The sequence below is a fragment of the Anolis sagrei genome, chromosome 3 (genome assembly GCF_037176765.1).
Source record: "Anolis sagrei isolate rAnoSag1 chromosome 3, rAnoSag1.mat, whole genome shotgun sequence".
Lineage (NCBI taxonomy): Eukaryota > Metazoa > Chordata > Lepidosauria > Squamata > Dactyloidae > Anolis > Anolis sagrei.
Genome location: NC_090023.1, coordinates 155339276 through 155360893, shown reverse-complemented (window position 1 = coordinate 155360893; position 21618 = coordinate 155339276). Strand labels below are relative to the sequence as shown.

The 21618-nt window shown below is 40.4% G+C and overlaps 1 protein-coding gene across 1 annotated transcript in view; it reads right to left on the bottom strand.

The window, feature by feature from the left end:
• The window catches only part of TSPAN14 (tetraspanin 14), a 66896-nt gene that overhangs the window by 28983 nt on the left and 16295 nt on the right, over positions 1-21618 (bottom strand). The window contains exon 2 of the mRNA XM_060769014.2: positions 16561-16658. Within this exon, the coding sequence (XP_060624997.1) occupies positions 16561-16641 (81 nt within the window). The 5' untranslated portion in view covers positions 16642-16658. The remainder of the gene's footprint in view (positions 1-16560; positions 16659-21618) is intronic.

The window sequence follows — 21618 nt, the reverse complement described above, 5'->3', positions numbered from 1 at the left end:
TGAACACCACCCCCCAGAGTTGGACATGACTAGACTTAATGTCATGAGAAACATTGACCTTATGATCCACTATCCAGGTAATGCCTTGTATTCACGTTAACAATTGCAACAATGATAGAATAGGACTAAAATGCAATGCAGTAAAGTGAACTGTCCCCCCCCCCCCCCACCCCCACCCCATCACTACCACCAAACACAATGTTTACATATACAGGTCATAACACGGATTTTCTCTTTGACAAAAGATGGCCTTTCAAGGACAGGGAAAACTTAACTACAATAGACTACACACTGGGCATTTTCTAATCAGACTACTACAATGGAATCTACATGGGGCTGTCCTTGAAGACTGCAGCTAGAGCAAAATGCAGCAGCTAGATTGCTCATATATAGACAGCTTAAAACAGTGATACTATTTGAAGCCGTAAATGGCTTGGGACCTTGATATTTGAGGGTGTGCCTCTCTATATATGTGCCTGTTGTAGTTCAGCCAGCTAATGGTGATGCTGAGACTTTTTGGGGTTGCAGGGCCTGCAGGGCCTGATACTTCCAGAGGTGCTCAGACAAAGGGAACAGAATGGTGATTCCCCAGTTGGGAAAACAGAGGGGGATTTGGAATTAAATGTTGATCCTCTGTGCTCTGTGTGAAAATGAAACTGTTTTAGAAGCTGACAGGCAGAGAAGGGAGGAGGACATGAGTTCACCTGATGAAGGGGGGTTAGACAGAGAATTAAGGCTGCTCCTGCAAGGGAAGAATTCCAGGTGTAAATTGAGTCATAGGAAAGGGAGGCAGGGGCCTGGGAAAGAGAGGGAGAGATAGGCTTCTCAAAGCCAATGGAATACCTTCATGCATTGCTGTCCTTAACTAGGGAAAGGAAGCTCTTAGGTTTCAGATCAAGCAACGTCATGAATGGAGTGAGAAGCTCCTGCCTTGTTCCTGGTCCTGTTATTGATTCAAGCCAAGTTTCCTAGTCAAGTTTAGCTACCAGTCTTGGGGATTTCACCCGTGGATACAAGCTCATGTTTTGTTCCTTGGATTAATCAAGTTCATGTTTTCTTCCATGTTCTTGGATTAATATTCATGCTTTAACCTTTGCATTGGAGATTTATCTCTGGCTTTTTGGGATTTCTTCTTTCTTTACATATTTGGATTTTTACTCTATCAACACACTGTTTATTACTACATTTGGCTTCCTGGTGAGTGCTTGAGCAAGGTGAACTGTTGTAGTACAGCATGATAGTAGCGTTGCTACTACTGGGGGAAGGGAGAAGAGGGCTGCTCAGGTGTTGGAGGAGGAACAGCAGCGGAAGCGAATTGGGGACATCTTCATGGCTCCAACAGATTCTGAGGATTTTGAGGGTTTCTCAGAGTGTGAAATAGAGGAGGGTGAGGAAAGCAGGGGAGTCAAGCGGTCTACTCGTGAACCAGGTTCAGATGAAGAGCTTCAGAGGAAGCATATCCGTGATATACTTAGTGCTCCAACATCTGATGATGAATTTGTGGGTTTTAACAGGAGTGATAGGACTGGGAGTGATGTTGAGGAGGAGGATGGCTTAGATCGGACCCATGTACAGGAAATTAGGGACATCTTTACTCAGCCTACCTCCAGTGATGACTTTGAGGGGTTTGCAGAAGAGTGGCAATCTGGGAACACTTGGGAGGACCTAAGTCTTGACAGACGCTGGCAAAGGTGGAGAGATGGGAGGCAGTGCTCAGCTGCAAGGAATGGGGCAGCTGAAAGTGATGATGAAAGGGTGGGGAGCAGTTCATCCTCTGAGGAGGAGTTATAGGATATAAGTTGGTTTGGTTTCAATGGGTCTTTGCAGAAGGCAAAGTGTCTTTTTGGGTGTGAATCTTTGTTCCTGCCATTACTTTCAAGCTTGGGTCCTTGGACTACAGATCTTCGTGTTTCGGTGACTTCTGGCTGATACTCCGTAAGTGCTGACTTCAACTCTCCCTTTTCGACTATGGACCGTGTTTCACGACGACTACGCCTTTTGGACTGTTTCATCTTGTTTTGGACGTGACTGGACTACGGACTACTTTTGGACTCTGATTTTGCTTGCTCCCACCTTGTTTTTGTGTGCCTTTTGGACATTCTGAATTACGAAAGGATTGCTGTATCTTTTTGTTATCCCAGATTATATCCCAGGATAATCTGGATTATATTTAAATTGGGTTTTTTGCTTAGCGGTTGCTATAGACTTTTGGTTTGTGCTAGAGACACTGAGGCAAGTGTCTCTAAGCCTTTTTGTGTTTAATAAACTTGTGTTTGGACCTTTTATACTGTGTTTGGCTTATTGAGGCTTCTGGGTCTTGACATGAACTCCTGCTGAGGTGCAACAGTGCCTGCCTAAGAACTGATATCTATTAACAGGTCCTTCCTTCTCATCCAGCCAAAAAGGGAGAACATAGAAAAGGCCTTTGCAGTGGCACCTAGCTGTGGAATTCCTTCTGCATGGAGGTCCAATAGATATCAATGTGGGGATCATTGCAGAGTAAAGTCAAAACCTGGCTTTTTAGTAAAGCCTTCAGGTATAATCCATTTTATCTATGCTCTATGGTTACATTATTTAAAATTGTTTCAACTATTTTTAAATTGTCTGGTTGGTCATTTTATATGTTTTAACGTTGTAATATAAAACAAGCAAAGAAAGAAATAATATATTTACAATGAGATCTTTGAATACAGGCTGCCTATGATCTTTGAATATAGGATGGAATAAATTAAATGAATACATGAATGAATAACAAGAACAGCCGGAGGGATAGAATTCACAAAAAAATGTTTTCTTTTTCTAAAGAGTTGGTTCACATAGCCATGCAGTTCATGCAGTGTGTCTAACCCTTTCATCTAAAAGGTAAACATTTAAGTGGATTCAGCAAAAAAACAGCTCTGAAGTAGCAGGAAAGGTCTCTCTGGGGTAATAGACTTGCTGTAGCCTTGTCAAACAAGCAAATGAAAGGATGATTTCCACTACCACTGGTAAGCATACCTTCAAGTGGCCTGTGAAAACTGTCAAGCGCACACAAGACTCTGACTCAGAAAAGAGATGAGGCTGGGCTGTCTGAAGGTCACACCTAACCAAAGAGAAGGGGAATACCAACAGCAGATAAGTCAGATGAGACGTAAGACAGTTTTATTTTCCCATTAAGTCAGGAAAGTCACCAAATGACCCCAGTCCAGTCATTCTACTTCTGCCTGCCTTATGTTTTAAAAGCCACTGAAGAAATTACAACTAGTTTCTGCTGCATTTTGTGTCATGCGAAGAAACACTTCTTCTGCACTGCTAACCAACACTATATCACTGCACAATGGCAGGACTGTGAGAGCCGTTCAGCAGTGGAACTCTCTGCCTCGGAGTGTGGTGGAGGCTCCTTCTTTGGAAGCTTTTAAACAGAGGCTGGATGGCCATCTGTCAGGGGTACTTTGAACGCAATATTCCTGCTTCTGGGTGGGGGGTTGGACTGGATTGCCCATGAGGTCTAAAGGACTGAAGACCAACAGGTCGCAGGTTCGAATCCGGGGAGAGCATGGATGTGCTCCCTCTATCAGCTCCAGCTCCTCATGCGGGGACATGAGAGAAGCCTCCCACAAGGATGGTAAAACATCAAAAACATCCGGCCGTCCCTTGGGCAACGTCCTTGCAGACGGCCAATTCTCTCACACCAAAAGCGACTTACAGTTTCTCAATTTCCCTGGTTAAATGCAATGTTGCCCAATGGCCTAATCCATTTATAGGGAGACTGAGATGCCTTACAGGCTCACATGCTTCTTGACTTGCATGCCTCTTTCAGGGAGGGGCCCTTTCAGTTTCAGAGCTAACTACAGAGAGCACTTTTTATAGTAATGGACATTTTCACTTACTGCACTCAAATCAATCAATGCTGTTTGCAACCATGATTGCTGGCTTTCATGGCAATTAGAGTTGTGCATGGAATTCACTTCTCCCACTTCCTCTGTTTTTTCATTTCTTCAGGAGCACGGAACAGGAAGGGCCCTCCTTGAACGAAAATCTCCTCAACACGAAAGCAAGCAAGAGCAGGTCCCGGCTCCTGGCCTGCTTTTCGGCATCACAGAGTAAGAGGTGCTCGACTGCAGGTACTGACAGAAGCGGGCACTCTGGGTCTGCATATCACACATGCACTCTCTTTCCAAGGGGAGTGCAGATGTGGCATGCAGGAGCACGCACGTCTGCCAGTGCCTGTAGCCGAGTGCCTCCTCTAGAGTAGAAACAGGTAAGAAGAAGCCTCCTTAAAGCATGCACCGGAAAGGGGAGCCTGGGTGGGTAGCCCCCCCCCTCATAATGGGCTGATAGAAAATGGATCTTTCATAACCAAAGAGCAAAAACAGATATCTTCCCTCCCAATTTTGGGAGGATCCCAAAAAATGGATTGGGGACTCCCTCTGAAAGCCAGGACATGAAACGAGTCAAGGTTTACCCCGATTGCACAACCCTAATGGCCATAGGGTTCGGAATCCACTCTGGAGTTTAGTGTGAAACTCAGGGCCCTTCTAAACAGGCCATATAGCCCAGGTTTTCTGTTTATCCTGGATTATCTGACATTGGGGACATATAATTCAGTTTAAAGCAAAAACCCTGGGATCTGATCCTGGGATATAAAGCCAGTGTGAAAGGGCCTGTAGAGGGACTATCCAAAGCGATGAACCAAAACTAGAGTTTTGTGACATCACAATCACCAGTCACCACTGGTTTGAACCATGATGGTGAACCTATGACACATGTGTCAGCACTGACACACATGGCTATTTTTGATGACACACGGCCACATGCGGCCGCATACAGAGAAGTACACCTTATAAGAGCCAATCTAATTCCATCCTTACATTTGTAAAAGGCTCTACAAATTTAACATCTGCACGTTTGAGCATTGTTCACTCCATAACTCAGCATGGAATATACATTGTTTGTATTTAAACTATAAATATTTCAAAATTACATTTATTTTTTCTCGAAGTTGACACCCCACCCAAGTTATGCTCAGGTTTTTGGCAAATTTTGACACACCAAGCTCAAAAGCGTGCCCATCACTGGATTAGAAGTTGGTTAACAATCTGTAATTAAAGTGAACTATAATGAGGAATTTATCATAGGTGGAATGCCAAGTACTAGAGAAATTCAACAGATACAAGGTAGGTTCTGTAGATTTATTCTTAAGTTAAATTTGTACATAAGTCAGGGCAGGTAGATTTTTTAAGCTTAGCTCCAGCCAAATATATATATGCACACATACATATATTAGCTTTAGACAGCACAGAAAAATACTAACACACTGCAGTGTTTGTTTTGCTGTCTGTCCCCTCACTTTCCATCCCCATGATAACTGGATTTTGAAAAAAAAAGGCTTTTTGTGAAAACAAGGATTGGTGAAAAAGCGTCATTTGAGACACCTTTTCCAGGAGTGATTCCCCTTTCAAGGGGTAGATTTCTTTCACTTCCTGTTGTCTCACCCCCATTCTTATCTATGTGTCGTTTGTAAGTCAAATTCATCCCAGCCCTATGTGTGGACTGAGCATGGTTGGATAAAACCTAAGATTTTGGTCTATCTGTGCATGCAGAACCTATTTGTATAGGGCATCCTGGTGTGGATGTTGGAAAAAGAACACATAAAGACTGGATCAGACATCTTAAATATCATGTTGTCAGTGAGACTAGAAGGGAGGGAGGAAAGAAGGGTTTATTCTCGATTTATTTTCAGGAAATGATTGGTTTTTATACCTATATACCCGAGGTCACAAAAAAATTTATGGCATGGAAAGGGGTCATGAGTGGAAGAAATTTAAGAGGCCCTGGCCTAGATAGTCTTTGCTCAAAAGATTTTTGTCGAGAGCCTTTTCGTTACCATATTTACTCTGCTCTAATGCTTACCAACAATTGAACAATTCAAGGGTGAGAAATCAATAGTGTCCCAGACTAGGAAACATGCAGACTAGGTGAAGGTAAAGGTTTTCCCCAGATATTAAGTCCAGTCATGTCCAACTCTGGGGTGTGGTGCTCTTCTCCATTTCTAAGCCGAAGAGCCGGCGTTGTCCGTAGACACCTCCAAGGTCATGTGGCCAGCATGACGGCATGGAGTGCCATTACCTTCCCACCAGAGTGCTACCTATTGATCTACTGACATTTGCATGAACTGCTAGGTTGGCAGAAGCTGGGGCTGACAGTGGAAGCTCACGCCGCTCCCCAGATTCGAACCTGTGACCTTTTGATCAACAAGCTCAGCAGCTCAGCGGTTTAACCCACTGTGCCACCGGGGGCTCCAACATGCAGATTACCCTACAGAACTTGACTCGCCATGTCCTATACATAAAATGGCAATAACAAGAATGAAGACACACTGAAGAATACACACACGTCATCGCCGTTTAATAGCATGGGACGTGCCCTTTTTGGCATTCATGGGGAAATGAACCCCCACTATACATGACCCTATAAGTGCAAAGCATCTCCCTTGCTCCCATTTTTGTTCTGTCTTTTGTAATTTCTTTGCTTGATTATAGGGACCTGATAGTCTTGAATGCTTGCACAGAGTTGTGGGTCTTTTTGGTTGACATAATAAAGGTTTTATCTTGATGTGGTAGCTATATCTACAATTCTGTAAAATTTCAGATATTGCTTAGGCTAGAGCTCCCATTATCACCAATAGACATGACAACTGATGGGAGTTGGGATCCAACCTCTGGAGAAGAGGTTGGACCAGTCGGGTAACCCAACACATTCAACAAATAAGAGAGGACTACATTAATATTCACAATTACAAAAAAGAAAGCTCCTGCCATGCTATTTATTTAGCTCAGCTAAACCCCACCAGATTAACTAGGATTCATTACGCATGAAGAAATTCATACAGCCTAATCTTTTGGGATCAGAATTGTTACTTGCTGAATATGACAATTTCTACTTTTAGTTGGAAAAGGGATTTTCAGATTGCACAGTTGAAAAGGAGAGATGGATTTAGATAGATGTTAGATTCCATTGCCATAATTTCTGGCCACTGGCTATGCTGGCTAGTAATAATAGGGAGTCCTCCATAGCATCAAAGTTCCCACAAAAAGAACAAAATTTTGAAGTCATGGAGGGGGGAAGAAGAAGAGAATTAAAAACATCAAATTTCAGGTGGGAAAAACTTTGAAAGTGATTTTTGTAACTAAAGCAGTGTTTCTCAACCTTTCTGATGCCGTGACCCCTTAATACAGTTCTATATGTTGTGCTGACCCCCAACCATGAAATTATTTTTGTTGCTACTTCATAACTGCAATTTTGTTACTGTTAGGAATCATCATGTAAATAACTGATATGTAAGATGTATTTTAATTCAGTGGATCAAATTTGGCACAAATACCCGATACGCCTACATTTGAATACTGGTGGAGTGGGGTGGGGGCACTGATTTTGTCATTTGGGAGTTGTAGTTGGTGGGATTTATAGTTCACCTACAATCAAAGAGCATTCTGAACTCCACCAGGAATGGAATTGAACCAAATTTGGCACACAGAACTCCCATGCCCAATAGACCTTGAGTTTTGGAGTTGTAGTTCATCTACATCCAGAGATCACTGTGGACTCAAACAATAATAGATCTGGACCAAACTTCACACAAATACTCAATATGCCCAAATGTGAACACTGGTGGAGTTTGGGGAAATTAAAGCTTTGTATTTGGGAGTTGTAGCTGCTGAGATTTATAGTTCACCTACAATCAAAGGGTCCCTTGAACCCCACCAATGATAGAATTGGCTCCAAACTTCCAACACAGAACCCCCATGACCAACAGAATGTACTAGAGGGATTTGGGATGAATTGACAGTGATTTAGGGGAGATGTAGTTCACCTTCCACCTTTCTGATGGGTCTTTGGCGACCCCTCTGATACCCCCTCGTGACCCCCCCCCCGGGGCCCAACCCCCAGATTGAGAAATGCTGAACTAAAGGGACATTAATTTCATTAAGTATTAATATGTTTTGGCATAAAATGGTTGTGTTTGATGCAAAGCAAAGGTTTTTTTTCAGAAAATAATTGCATTCTATGTATCTTTGACAGCATTATTACTGTTCTCAATGGAGTTACTATGTCTTGAACTTTAAGAAATCTTCGTTTTTGCTCATTTATGGGAAACCAGCAAAAACAAAAAGCAAACAATACAGGAAAAAATGCATCAAAATTAGTAAAACAAAGAAAATAACTTTGTATCCTCTGATCCTCCATAGCACCAAGAAGTCAGAAAGTTCCCACAAAAAGAACTAAAAAAAGAAAACCAAGGTAAGGAAGTTGAATAAGGTGAGATACTGTACACAATTATACATAAAGGTTTATCCACTATATAGCTTGTTGAAATAACTGAAAATATGTAAATAAAAAAAAACATTGCGTTTTATTCTTCATTCTGAAAATTTTCTACAATCCATTTTTCATGTTTTTTTAAACTGCACTTGGGGGGAAGCCCCAGAAAAAAGTGGAAAGACGTTTCTCTGATAATTTTAACCCCCACTTCAAGGGCCTTCACATCTCTAATGCAACCTATTTGTGGCGCAACTAGCTGATAGCTAGCTGCAATAAATCACTACTGACCGAGAGGTCATGAGTTTGAAGTCGGCCCAGGTTAGAGTGAGCTTCCAGCCATTAGTCTAGCTTCTGCAGCTTGAAAGACAGTTGCATCTGTCAAGTAGGAAATTTAGGTACGGGGAGGCTAATTTAACTAATTTACGAGGCCATAAAACCTTCCAGCAGCCGTGTAGAAGAATGAGGAAGTACTCCATCAAAGGACTTGGTGTCACAAATGGACGGTGAAGCAGCAGCTCCCCCTGTGGCTGGAATCGAGCATACCCTCATGAAGCCAGAATAGCTGGAATGTTAAATTGCCTCTATGTCTGTCTATATATGTTGTATGTCTAATTGGCATTGAATATTTGCCATGTATATGTGCATTGTAATCCGCCCTGAGTCCCCTGTGGGGTGAGAATGCGGAATATAAATACTGTAAATAAATAAATAAATAAAACCATCAATATGAGGGGAGAATGTGGCACACAAGCCCCTTCCCCACATTGAACTGGATTATATGCCAGTGTGGAGTCAGTCAATCCAGGGCCCTTCCAGACAGACCCTGTATTTCAGGATCTGGTACCAGGTTTTCTGTTTATCCCAGATTATTTGGCAGTGGGGACCCATACAACCCAATTTAAAGCAGAAAACGTGGGATCAGATCCTGGGATACTGTATAGGGCCTGTATGGAAGGGCCCTCAGATAACCCAGTTCAAAGAAGATATTGTGGATTATCTGCCTTGATATTCTGGGTTATATGGCTGAGTGGAAGGGCCCAGAGGTACCTGCAAAAACATTAATGTTACAGGGAGCTAACAAGCAGCCAGGGCAAACATCTGTTTGAAATGTGAAAGGACTTCTCTTCCTATACGTGCCAACAAAAGCTTGCCATCTAAGCAATTGCATATTGGGAGGCAAGGCCAAGCGTTCACCCCTTTTGCAATGGTCAGCTTCCCACCCACAATGTCAGAAGTGAAAGAGAGGGTGGGGTGTGTGCTTACAGAAGGGACTAGTGAGGAACCATACTTACACAACTTCTGAGAATAGCAAACTGTTTGCACAACTCTGCATTATGCGAGCAAAGTTTTCTCACAGAATGTTGTCCCTAAGCACAAGTTTTTAAACCAGGGGACTTCAATGCAGATCTTCTTTCTGTGACAAGTTTAAAATATGGCCTGAGAAAAACCCCAATATTATCTAAGCTCCATCTCTCTCCATTGTGTCTAACATGGGAAAACTGAAAGCATTATTAAGGATTGTGACAATTCTCAAAATTAAAACTGCTATAAAAATGTTATCTTAAAAATAAATATTCACTTTCATGCAATGACTTGTTATCCAAATTATGGAGTCGTTTCTTTTTTCACCTGTTCTACCAATCTTCCTAAAAGGAGAGGGGAAACCTGATAAACACTAGGCCTATTCCCATTCATTGAACACACAAACATAGAGGAGTGGCATAAATCACAGTTTCTCAAACCGTGGGTCCCAATCCCAAATGGGGTCACAAATAAATTGGCTACAGTAAAAGGTTTCCGAATGCTATCCATTTACACAAATCTGCTAAGCAGCAACTTGCATTGTTTACGGTGGATTCCCCTACAAACATAAAGGAATGGCATAAATCACTGTTTCTTAAACCGTAGGTCCCAATCCCAAATGGGGTCACAAATAAATTGGCTACAGTAAAAGGTTTCTGAATGCAACCCATTTACACAAATCTGTTAGGCAGCAACTTGCAGTGTTAACAGTGGACTCCCCAGAAAATGCTTCAGCTGTACTCTACAAAATGGAAAATCAGCCTGTTTAGCAAGTATCACAAATGCTGATTTATTTTCAGGAAATGGTTGGTTTTTATACCTATACACCTGAGGTCACAAGAAAATTTATGGCATGGAAAGGGGTCATGAATGGAAGAAATTTAAGAGGCCCTGGCCTAGATAGTCTTTGCCCAAAAGATCTGTGTCGGGCGCCTTTTCGTTATGATACTTATTCTACTATAGTGATCACCTTTCTTTTGACCAAATTGCCTTCTCAAAATTACGGTGCGTATTAGATTTGCATAATATGGTAAACACTTTTTTTGGGTTTCAGGGTTTTGAAAATGGTGGTACGCATTAGATTCAATGGCGCATTAGGTTCAAGTAAATAGGGTATATTGCTATGACTCTGCTTCAGCTATGAAATTCTGGGATTTGTAGTTTGGTGACGCACCAAAGACCTCTGCCTGAGAGATCCAAATTCTCCTTTCCAAACTGCAAATCCCAGGTTCCCACAGGATGGAGCCATGGCAATAAAATAAAATAATTGCACTACAATTGTTTAAAAGGGCCCTTAGAAGTTGTTGTTGTTCATTCATTCAGTCGCTTCCGACTCTTTGTGACCTCATGAACCAGCCCATGCCAGAGCTCCCTGTCGGCCATCCCCACCTCCAGCTCCTTCAAGGTCAATATGGTCACTTCAAGGATACAATCCATCCATCTTGCCCTTGGTTGGCCTCTCTTCCTTTTTCCTTCCATTTTCCCCAGCATCATTGTATTTTCTAAACTTTCCTGACGTCAAATTAAGTGGCCAAAATATTTCATCTTTGCCTCTAATATCCTTCCCACCAATGAGCAGTCGGGCTTTATTCCCTGAAGTATGGACTGGTTGGATCTTCTGGCAGTCCAAGGCACTCTCAGCACTTTCCTCCAACACCACCATTCAAAAGCATCTATCTTCCTTCGCTCAGCCTTCCCTATGGTCCAACTCTCACATCTTTAGGTAACTACGGGGAATACCATTGCTGTAACTATGCGGATCTTGGTTGCCAGTGTGATGTTTGTACTCTTCACTATTTTATCAAGATTGGAAGTATCTGGTGTCAAAATTAAGCATGCCACAAAAGCCGGTTACCAGGAAAGACTTTATTGTTAAGCCTCTTGCTGTATGGTAAAAAGAAATAAATTATATATTCAGTAGAACATAGGAGGAAAACAAGTGCAATGATGTAAACTAAACATTTGACCTGTTGCTACAAGAATTAAGTTAATGCTGGTGCTGCAAAGTTATCTCCCTTACAAGAAGGAAGTGAGAGCAGACTGTGCTCTTGAGATTATAAATAGTCAGCTTTGCTCAGAGATAAAGGATTTAGGGAGAAAGGGTTAGTGAGGAAAGCAAGATAGACTTTCTAGGCCATAACTGTACAACTTGTGACTGACTAAGCCACAAGATGCCGGTAAATTTCCTAGTTTTGCTGTTGACTAGGGTAGCAAAACTAAAGGCATTCTACAGCATGTAGCAAAGCTTCAGGAGTGGTTGATGGGCTAGATCAAACTTGATGAGTTACAAACTGAACAGGATGACAGCAAAGTAAGTAAAGTTTGGTACTAAGAAAAAAAATGTATGTGAGAGAGGAAAGAACAAGTCAAAGTCCTGTGGCATTTTAACCAACATTTTATTTTTTGTCGTATCAGGAGCGACATAAGAAACTAACATCATTTTTACAGAAAGAACTTTTGCAGATGGCCTTTTAAGATGCCACAGGACTATATATTTTTGCTTCAGCAAACTAGTATGTTTATCCTTTTGAGATTGTTAGAATCTATATAAATAAAAATGTAATGTTTGTTTGTGGGATTAACAGAACTCATAAACCACTGGACGAATTGCCACCAAATTTGGACACAAAACACCTAACAACCCAATGTATGTCCTTCACTCAAAAAATGATTTTGTCCTTTGGGAGCTGTAGTTGCTGGGATTTATAGTTCACCAACAATCAAAGAGCATTCTGAACCCCACCAACGATCGAATTGGGCCAAACTTGGCACACAGTTCTCCCATGACCAACAGAAAATACTGGAAGGCTTTGGTGGGCAGTGTCCTTTGGTTTTGGAGTTGTAGTTCACCTATATCCAGAGATCACTGTGGACTCAAACAATGATGGATCTGGAACAAACTTTGCACAAATACTCAATGTGCCCAAATGTGAACACTGGTGGAGTTTGGGGAAAATAGAATCTTGACATTTGGGAGTTGTAGTTGCTGGGATTTATAGTTCACCTACAATCACAGAGCATTCTGAACCCCACCAATGATAGAATTGGGCCAAATCTCCCACACAGAACCCCCATGTGGGCCACAGCAACGCATGGCAGGGGATGGGTAGTAGAATATATTTCACCAATGTCACCATTTGACCATCACAAAAGTTTGTGAAATGGAAAGTTAGCATGTCACACATATCTTCATCCAAAGAGATATAGGGGCTGAATAACCACAGAGAGAGATGTTCTAGTAAGATTTCCTTGTGTCTGGAGATTTGGGAGTTGAATTGCCAATCTCAATCTTTCAGAGCCACAAGTCAGGACTTGTACAGGGAGTATGTTAATAATAGACATCTTTCATCTGGTACTAAAGGCTCCCAAACATACCTATCAGTGTTTACAATCTTAATGGCAGACAGAGTGAGTAACACAAACAGAGGAAAGAAGGTATACTGTTGATAACACAAAGTTTTACCAAAAGACATTCTTGAAAGACAGAAAGGAGAAACTCCACGAATCCAAGCCACATTCACACAATAGTAGAAAGGAATTATTCAACTGACTGTGAGAGCCGTTCAGCAGTGGAACTCTCTGCCCCGGAGTGTGGTGGAGGCTCCTTCTTTGGAGGCTTTTAAACAGAAGCTGGATGGCTATCTGTCAGGGGTGCTTTAGATGCAATTTTCTTGCTTCTTGGAAGGAGGTTGGACTGGATGACCCATGAGGTCTCTTCCAACTCTGTGATTCTATGATCCTGACATCACATCTTTGCAACATGAGTGAGCCATAATTACAAGATGTGTATTTCTACTAATCTCAGACTTTTGGGACCCTTGTATGAACAGTCCTTTATGGAGCCCCTCCAAATACAATCAGTTCCCAAGTTATGAAGAAGATAGATTCTGTAGGTTTGTTCTTAAATTTGAATTTGTTTGTAAGTTGGAACAGGAGCATTTTGTAAGTGTTACTGCAGCCAAAAAATATATCTTTTTAAAGCTTTGGATAGTATAAGGAAGGGTTAATACCCCTGTAGTGTTCGTTTTGCTCTCTGTGCCCCTATTCAGAAGATTTCACCTCACTTTCTTTCCCTGTGAGAATTCAATTTTTTAAAAAATGGCTTGTTGTGGAAACGGGGATTGGTGATAAAGCTTCAATTGAGACATCTTTTCCCCCATGATAACTCTTTCAGGATCACCTTCCTAGGGGTAGATTTCTCTCACTTCCTGTTGTCTCACCCGTTCTTAACTATGAGTCATTTGTAAGTCGGCTAGTTGTAATTCGGGGACTCCCTTTATGAGATACCATTCTCTCCTCTGTTTTTGCTTCTGTTCCTCACTTGACCTCTCTCTCCTTCTCCACAGGACAACCAAAGTGGCATTAAGTCACCATCATCTTCTCATTTATTACCACCAATCCAGCCAACTCAATGAGTAAAAAATCCAGCCAACTCAATGAGTAAAAAAAGTGACTAGGTGAGCAGCACCAAGAAGGAAGAGCAAGACATAGCTAGTACCCAACACTGAAAGAACGGTGCTATCTCAAGAATAAAGTCTTCTCACTGTTGCTGTTATCACACTGTAGCTAACCAAATACACAGGCTAAAACCCCAGAGAGAACAGAGCATACACCATGTTATGTTTTGAGGCGATACATCATTGTCATGATTTGCAGATACCAAACTACTCATAGAAAGAACAAAGGCTAATCTACTCCAGAATGCTATTGTTTTCATACGGTGGTCAACCAGATGGCCAAGGGAAATATACAACGATGACATGAACACAACTCTTTTCCACTTGAAATTGTGGTAGATAAAAGTATAAATCTTCTTAAGCCTGAGGTAATATATAGTTGTCATGATTTGTAGCCAACAGTGGTTTCATCTCTTACAAGAGAGGTAAGTAATGGATATAACACCCAGGTTTAGCTCCTTCCATGGGTTGGAGGGTCTGAAGAATCTTCAAGGGGCCTGCTCCATACGCCTTACATTTTCAGATTATTATTTTTATAAAAGTCTCAAAGGACACAGAAAACACACCAGGGTTTTTTTTCCCAGGAAGTCACATAACTCCCACAATCCCTTACTACTGGCCATGTTCTTTGGGACTGGTGGACATTCTAAACCAAACATCCATAAGGTTTCCAAAATCAAAAGGTTTTCCATCCCTGCATTATACGGAACTTTGACATCCAAAGTGTTGTTCACAAGCTCTCAAGTAGTAGTAGTAGTAGTAGTCATCATCATCATCATCATCATCATCATCATCATCATCTTTATTTACACCCCACCACCATCTCCCCAAAGGAGACTCCGGGCGGCTAACATGAGGCCAAGTCCAAAAATACAATACAGCACAATAAAATACAGAATGCAGACAACAAAAAATTACATCAGAAAATACTTACAGTAGCAAAATAAAATAAATAAAGCAAATTATCACAATATAAAATCGAACAGAATGGGCAAGCCAAAAGGACGAGATAAAATGATAAAACCGTGGATGAGGTAGGAATAGAAAATATGTAAATGAGGAAAGCCCCAAAAGTATAAAACAGTTTAGGATGGGGAAAAGTGCATCATAGGGGCAACACTGGAAGTAATTGACATTTTTCTGTGTTCACTATAATGCAACACGAAAGAAAAATTGTATCACTGAAAAACCCGCAGAGCTATCTCTCAGCAGCTGTTTACTAGATCATTTGCCCTGGCTTGTTGGAGCCTTTTGGCATGCCACACCTTTCCACAATTACGCCATTCTTGTTATTTAATTGATATGTCAAAGAGATATCAATCATAGTCTCCACTCACAGAGAAATCTACCTTTTAGTTATTCAGTTTTCTCCCACAGATCCAAAAGGGGTCTATGGGGGAAAACTATGGAGGGATCCAAAAGAGCAAGCTAAACTTAAGTTCCAGAGTGATTTATTATCAGTGGTTTGAATTAGGATTTCTCCCTGTTCAGGCTGCCTTAGAATTTCATTTAAACACTTCAAGTTCCCTTTCGGGATAGCCTATACCACTCTAGATATCCCAATTCAAATCTACTGCCATTTTTCATTCTATATAAATGAAGACCATTGCGATTCTAGAATGAGAAGGAAAAAGAAAGATTATGTGACATTATTTGATTCAGTAATATCACTACAAGAATTTGAGACATAGTTTCATCTACCTGTTAAATGTTTAGAGAAGGTACTTTTAGATCTATATTTGGAGACCAATAACTGGGCTTTCTTAAACAAGAAATAATCAAAGGAAATTTTGCCAGTCCCCTTTTGGGAAATTTATTCTACACCACCTGATAATCCATTGGTGTTCTCCCATCCAAATACGAATTTGGGGTGGCCTGCTTAGCTTCCAAGATCAAGCAAGGTCTGAAACTTTTAACCTATTTAGGCCCTAAAGAATAACAAGTATTATATATAGAAACAGCTAAGGCCAGGTTTATATTAGTGAATGAATCAAAACAAAATGTTAATGTATCCATATGCTCGCATATTGGATCTAAAACTGTTTAGTTCTATCTTGCTCCCCTTACACTGTCAACTATGGATAGAAAATATATGCTATAATTCATTTAGTTGCCTACATTACTGGATATTACTATTTTCCAATGCTGTATTTTTTAAGCAATAGCTTTGTAGAAAAGGATATTGATGAACAATTTCAAGACTTCGAGGTAAACTCTGGGAGAAAATATTTACAAGTGTGGTTGTAGAGTGGAGCAATTAATGAATGAGTTCAAAATATCCAAATCTTGTTGGAAGAAGATCCCACTGGCGTGCCATTTGACAATTTGTGCTACTCACAACAGTTCATATTCCAATATTCAGTGCATTTACCTGGAAGCAAATATTTAATTTCTTTTAAATTAAGGCATAAGTACTATTTAAGGAAGAGAACATGGCTCATTTGGCAAAAGTGGACATTCTCAGTAAAATATATATAAAGAAACGAGTCTCTGTACTTACCCAGAATACGATGTTGTAACTAAAGAGCAGGTATTTGTACCAACAGCTGATTTCAGCAGAAGAATACCGGTAGTAGTGCATCTTTTATGGAACAGTAACTGTATAGAATCCGGAAGAAGAAGAAAAGAAAAGTCTGTTAGCAAAAGGAATGCTGTGACATTCCACTTACTCAAGGTACTTCAGTGCAGCATAATCATAAGCTAAGCATAATTTCCATTACTTAGGTTCAGTTGCTTGCACAAGTATAGCAACTGACTAGTGTCTATACCATTTTCCCTTAAAGAACTTTCCACTGAGTTCAATGGGACAGATATCCAAACAAGCCTTTGTGGAATTGTTACCAAAAGTACATTCACAGCTTGTACAAGTAGGAACATGAAAATGATATAATCCATTTCAAGAAATCCATTATTATTATTTTAAAAAGGGAAAGATTGCCCTCTGTTTGCATGTAAGTTTTTTTAGCTGTCAAAAAAAAAAAAAAAAACAAGGAAAATTATATATTTTAAGCAAACTAGCAGTACAAAGGTCCAAACCAGGGGTCCTCAAACTACGGCCCAAGTAATTTATCCGACCCTCGCTCAGGGTCAACCTAAGTCTGAAACGACTTGAAAGCACACAACAACAACAACAACAACAACAACAACAACAACAATTTTATCTCATCAGCCAAAAGCTGGCCCACACTTCCAAATGAAATACTAATAAGTTTATATTTGTTAAAATTGTTCATTTTAATTATTGTATTGTTCTAAAGTGTTTTTTGCACTACCAATAAGATACGTGCACTGTGCATAGGAATTCATTCATATTTTTTTTCAAATTATAATCCGGCCCTCCAACAGTTTGATGGACTGTAACCTGGCCCTCTGTTTAAAAAGTTTGTGGACCCCTGGTCCAAACTATCAGCCACTGTTCTTATATTTTCCAACCATCTTAGAGCTGAAGCTTATAGCAGAAAATATCATCATCATCATAGCAAAAAAATCATTGTAACTTTTCTACAGTATTTGCACTTTGTGTCTGTTATCTCTTATCTCCGAAATACCTGACCAGTATTTCTTATTACTGTTTTCTCCCTTTGTTATGATCCAATTCACTCCTCTCTCAATAAGGAAATGATAATTGATACTCTTGATTTGCTGAGCAAGTAGGACACATCCTGCTTTGGAATTCACAAGGCAGCTTGCACAGGTCGCAATGCCACACAAGCTCTTAAATGACATGTCAGTGTCATGCTATGCTGTGCTAGATGAAGTGTAGCTCTTCACACGCTTTTGTACTGCAACTCTCAGCATTCTTTATCCTTGGCAGTGTTGGGGCCCTTCCACACAGAATATCAAGGCAGAAAATCCCACAATAACTACTTTGAACTGGGTTATTTGAGTCCACACTGCCATATATTCCAGGTCAAGGCAGAAAATGTGGGATTTTATTCAGCTGTGTGGAAGGGGCTTGGTTAACACTAAATGACGTTGCAGTCCAAAATCTGAAGAACTATGTTTTGCTCTATTCTGAGAGACTATTATTATGAGATTGAATTCAGGCTCCAGCTTCTCTGCTTTCTCAAGATGAATACATAGATATTCATTTCCATTTTTTATTAACTGTGGCTTGTCCATGTTATACCAATAAACTGGAGTTAATCTTAACTATGGCTTGTTTCAACAAGTCAACCTCAAAGTATGGTTTATGAATATGGTTCATTTCAAACAGGTCACCAAGAGTAAAGAAAAGAGAGAAGAGATACTAACATTTATTGTTCCAATGCACCTTGAGTCCTTTCATTTAAATAATCTTCATAACCCATATATACCAGAGAATGAGTGAGACATCAGCATCCCTACAAATACAGCTAAATTGTTATTGGGGAACATGATTTAAAAGATATTAAGTATGTTTGTCAAATATATGGTGGCTTGTTATTTAGTCACAAAGAAGCCCACATAAGGGTGAATCAAAATTCAGTGTTCAAATGACATACTAAACTCCAAGTAACAAAAATGGGAGTAGAAGCATCCATTATCCCTGGGTCATTGGGGGGGGGGGGGAATTGAGATAGTGGGGGGAGAACAGCATTGGTACAGAAAATCAACTTATTCCTTTCACAATAAACCATTGCTTACCCTGATCTTTAAAGATACTGTTCACAACTTTTGATCAAGGTTCTATTTACTGTGGTTTTCCCTGACAGAGAGAGCTCTATAGAAAGTGTATGGCTTGTGTAACTCTTTTCTTCTACTTTCAGGAGCTTCCTGCCAAAAAGGAGATTTCAAAATTTATGTATTTTTATTTATTTACTCTATTTCTATACCGCCCTTCTCAGCCCGAGGGCGACTCAGGGCGGTTCACAAAATGGCACAATTCAATGCCACAATAATATAAAAACAGCTAAATGCATATAACAAACATAAAATTCCATGAACAGTAAAATCAATAAAGGCATAACTCCTCCACATCTCAATACCAAAATCATTATCCGATCACAATTGTCCAGTCGTTCTGAGGTCAAGAAGTTATCTGCTACACTGCATTTGAGAAAGCCTGCTCACAAAGCCAGATTTTGACTTTTTTTTACGAAATATTAAGAGGGTGGGGACTGATCCAATGTCCCTAGGGAGGGTGTTCCACAGCCAAGGGGCCACCACTGAGAAGGCCCTATCTCTTGTCCCCACCAACCGAACCTGTGAAGAAGACGAGACCAAGAGCAGGGCCTCCCCAAAAGATCTTAAATTCCTAGATGGTTCATAAGGAGAGATACGTTCGGATAAGGAGAGATACGTTCAAATAGCAAAATCTTTAGGTATCACTAAAACACGTGAAAACAATTGACTCTCCACTGTTTCCCAAGATCATGCCTTAATCCTTAACTTCTCAAGTAAAGAGACTGGGAATTATACTGTCAAAGTGGATGGCCTCCTTCCCAAATCTCAAACAAATATGCTGTTCAATGGTGAAATAATTCTATTCTGTGGTCATAACCAAGTATGTTTGCCTATTCAAAGCATAGCTCTCAGACACCTTGGCTCGCCGTACTACAATGGGTCCTTGGTATCTGCTGGAGTTTTGTTCCAGTACTTCCATGGAGAACAAAACCCATGTATATTAAAGTGCCATTACACACACACACACACACACACACACACACAGAGAGAGAGAGAGAGAGAGAGAGAGAGAGTGAAATATTGTTCCTTATTTAAAAAAACCCACCAAAATCAAGCTTTACTTTTGGTATTTGTAAAACAAATATATTGAAGCCATGGATGGTTTAATCTGTAGATGTAGGATTCATGTATATTATTGAGGGCCAACTACATTTTGCTCTTCTCAAACATGTTCATTTTTCCAAAGCAGAGCTCTTGCACATTATGACTTGGCTTTTCCTGAACATGTTATCTTCTGCACAAATATTTATGGCACAAAGTGTCTTTCTTGTCTGGCACTAGATAGCCACAAACTCACTGTCAAATCTTTTTCTCTCAGTTTTAACTCCCAATCTGCCCAAGACAACTAAATAATGGACTGCATGCATTTGACATGGCTTTCAGAAGAATAAGTTTTTTCTTCAATGTCTGTAAAGTACAGCAGATTTTTAAAAGAACAAAAAATAACACAAAACTAAAATATACATCAAATATGTGACTCAGGAAATTCTTGTTCCCTTTCTACACCCCTTATGAACCCTCCACCAACCACCACCCAAAACCACAAGGCAGAAAAAGAAACTACATTAAAGGCAAACAAACTTCAATATGATGCATCTTAAACCACTGACCTTCTGTGTTTAGTATATGCTTATTCTTGTGTGTGGTTTTGTTTTTGTTCTGTATGGTTATAGTTATTTCTATGAATTCAAAACATTTACTTTAAAAATTCTATTTAAAAATAAGTAACATACGTAGCGTAAATTATCTGGCATATCTGGCCATGGAGGCAGCTTAAATTGCCTAGATAAGCACTAGCCTACCTTCCAACTCTGCAAGCCTGATAAGACAGAAAGATGATTAGTGAAACTTCAAACAATTTATGTTGTGTAGGTCATCAGCTACATTGTGCCAAAAAACTAAAAAAAATTCTAAAAAGAAAGCCTACCAGTAAGAACAAAAAAAAAAAAAAGTAAAGACAGACACAAAGAAAGTGACCAGAGGGCATATTCTAAACTTTCACAAAGAAATAATACTAATTTTCCCAGGGAACATCCCAGATATTGACTCTATCCAATTGCCACCATGAATGCAGAAAGGAATCTGAGCTGTATTTTAGTGTTCCCCGAGGAAATGCCTTCCCTAAGAAGCCCACTCAAATGAAGACATGCCAGGGGCTGCTGGTGATGTTATGAAAGCTTGCAAAACAGTGCTGTAAGAATATGTAATGACAAAAACATTTCCATGCACCCTCCAAAGATTAAAATATAACCATCACCATTCTTGCACATGAAGAGTACTCTTGCACAACTAGCTAATGGCACATAGAGTAGACGCCCAGCTAAACAGAACCCAACTGAAGCTCTCAAGCAATTGGCAAAAAAAAAAAAAAAAAAAAAACCCTGTATTTTCTGGCATATAAAGACTACTTTTTTAACCCAGGAAAATCTCAAAAGTCAGGGGTTGTCTTATACACTGGGTGTCGTCTTATAGGGTGGGTGCTGAAACCTCCGAGCCAAACTGGAGAATCTACTATCGCCACATATGGTGGGGGGAAAGCTCAAAAAAGGCCACGGCTGCATCCCGTAAATGGCAACCGTATGAAAGCAGCAAGGGTGATGCTGTACAAGTATGGTAGAAGAAAATCCACTCACCAGGATTCGTGGAAATAAGTGACTTAACATGGTTCTTATGATGAGGTGAGGGGGCGCCTCACCACGAAGGTGTAAGTGAAGGGCGGAGCAAACTGTAAGCGTCTGGGACACCCAGGGTATGAAAAAAAAGAGATAAAGCAGCGCTGTGCCCAGAAAAATGCACCTCTTTCGCCCGTCTGGCCCACCCTTGTATCCTGTTACCGTACCTCCTTCTCTGCCTCTCAGATCTCGCTTCTGAGGACTGCAGTGCAGGCACACAT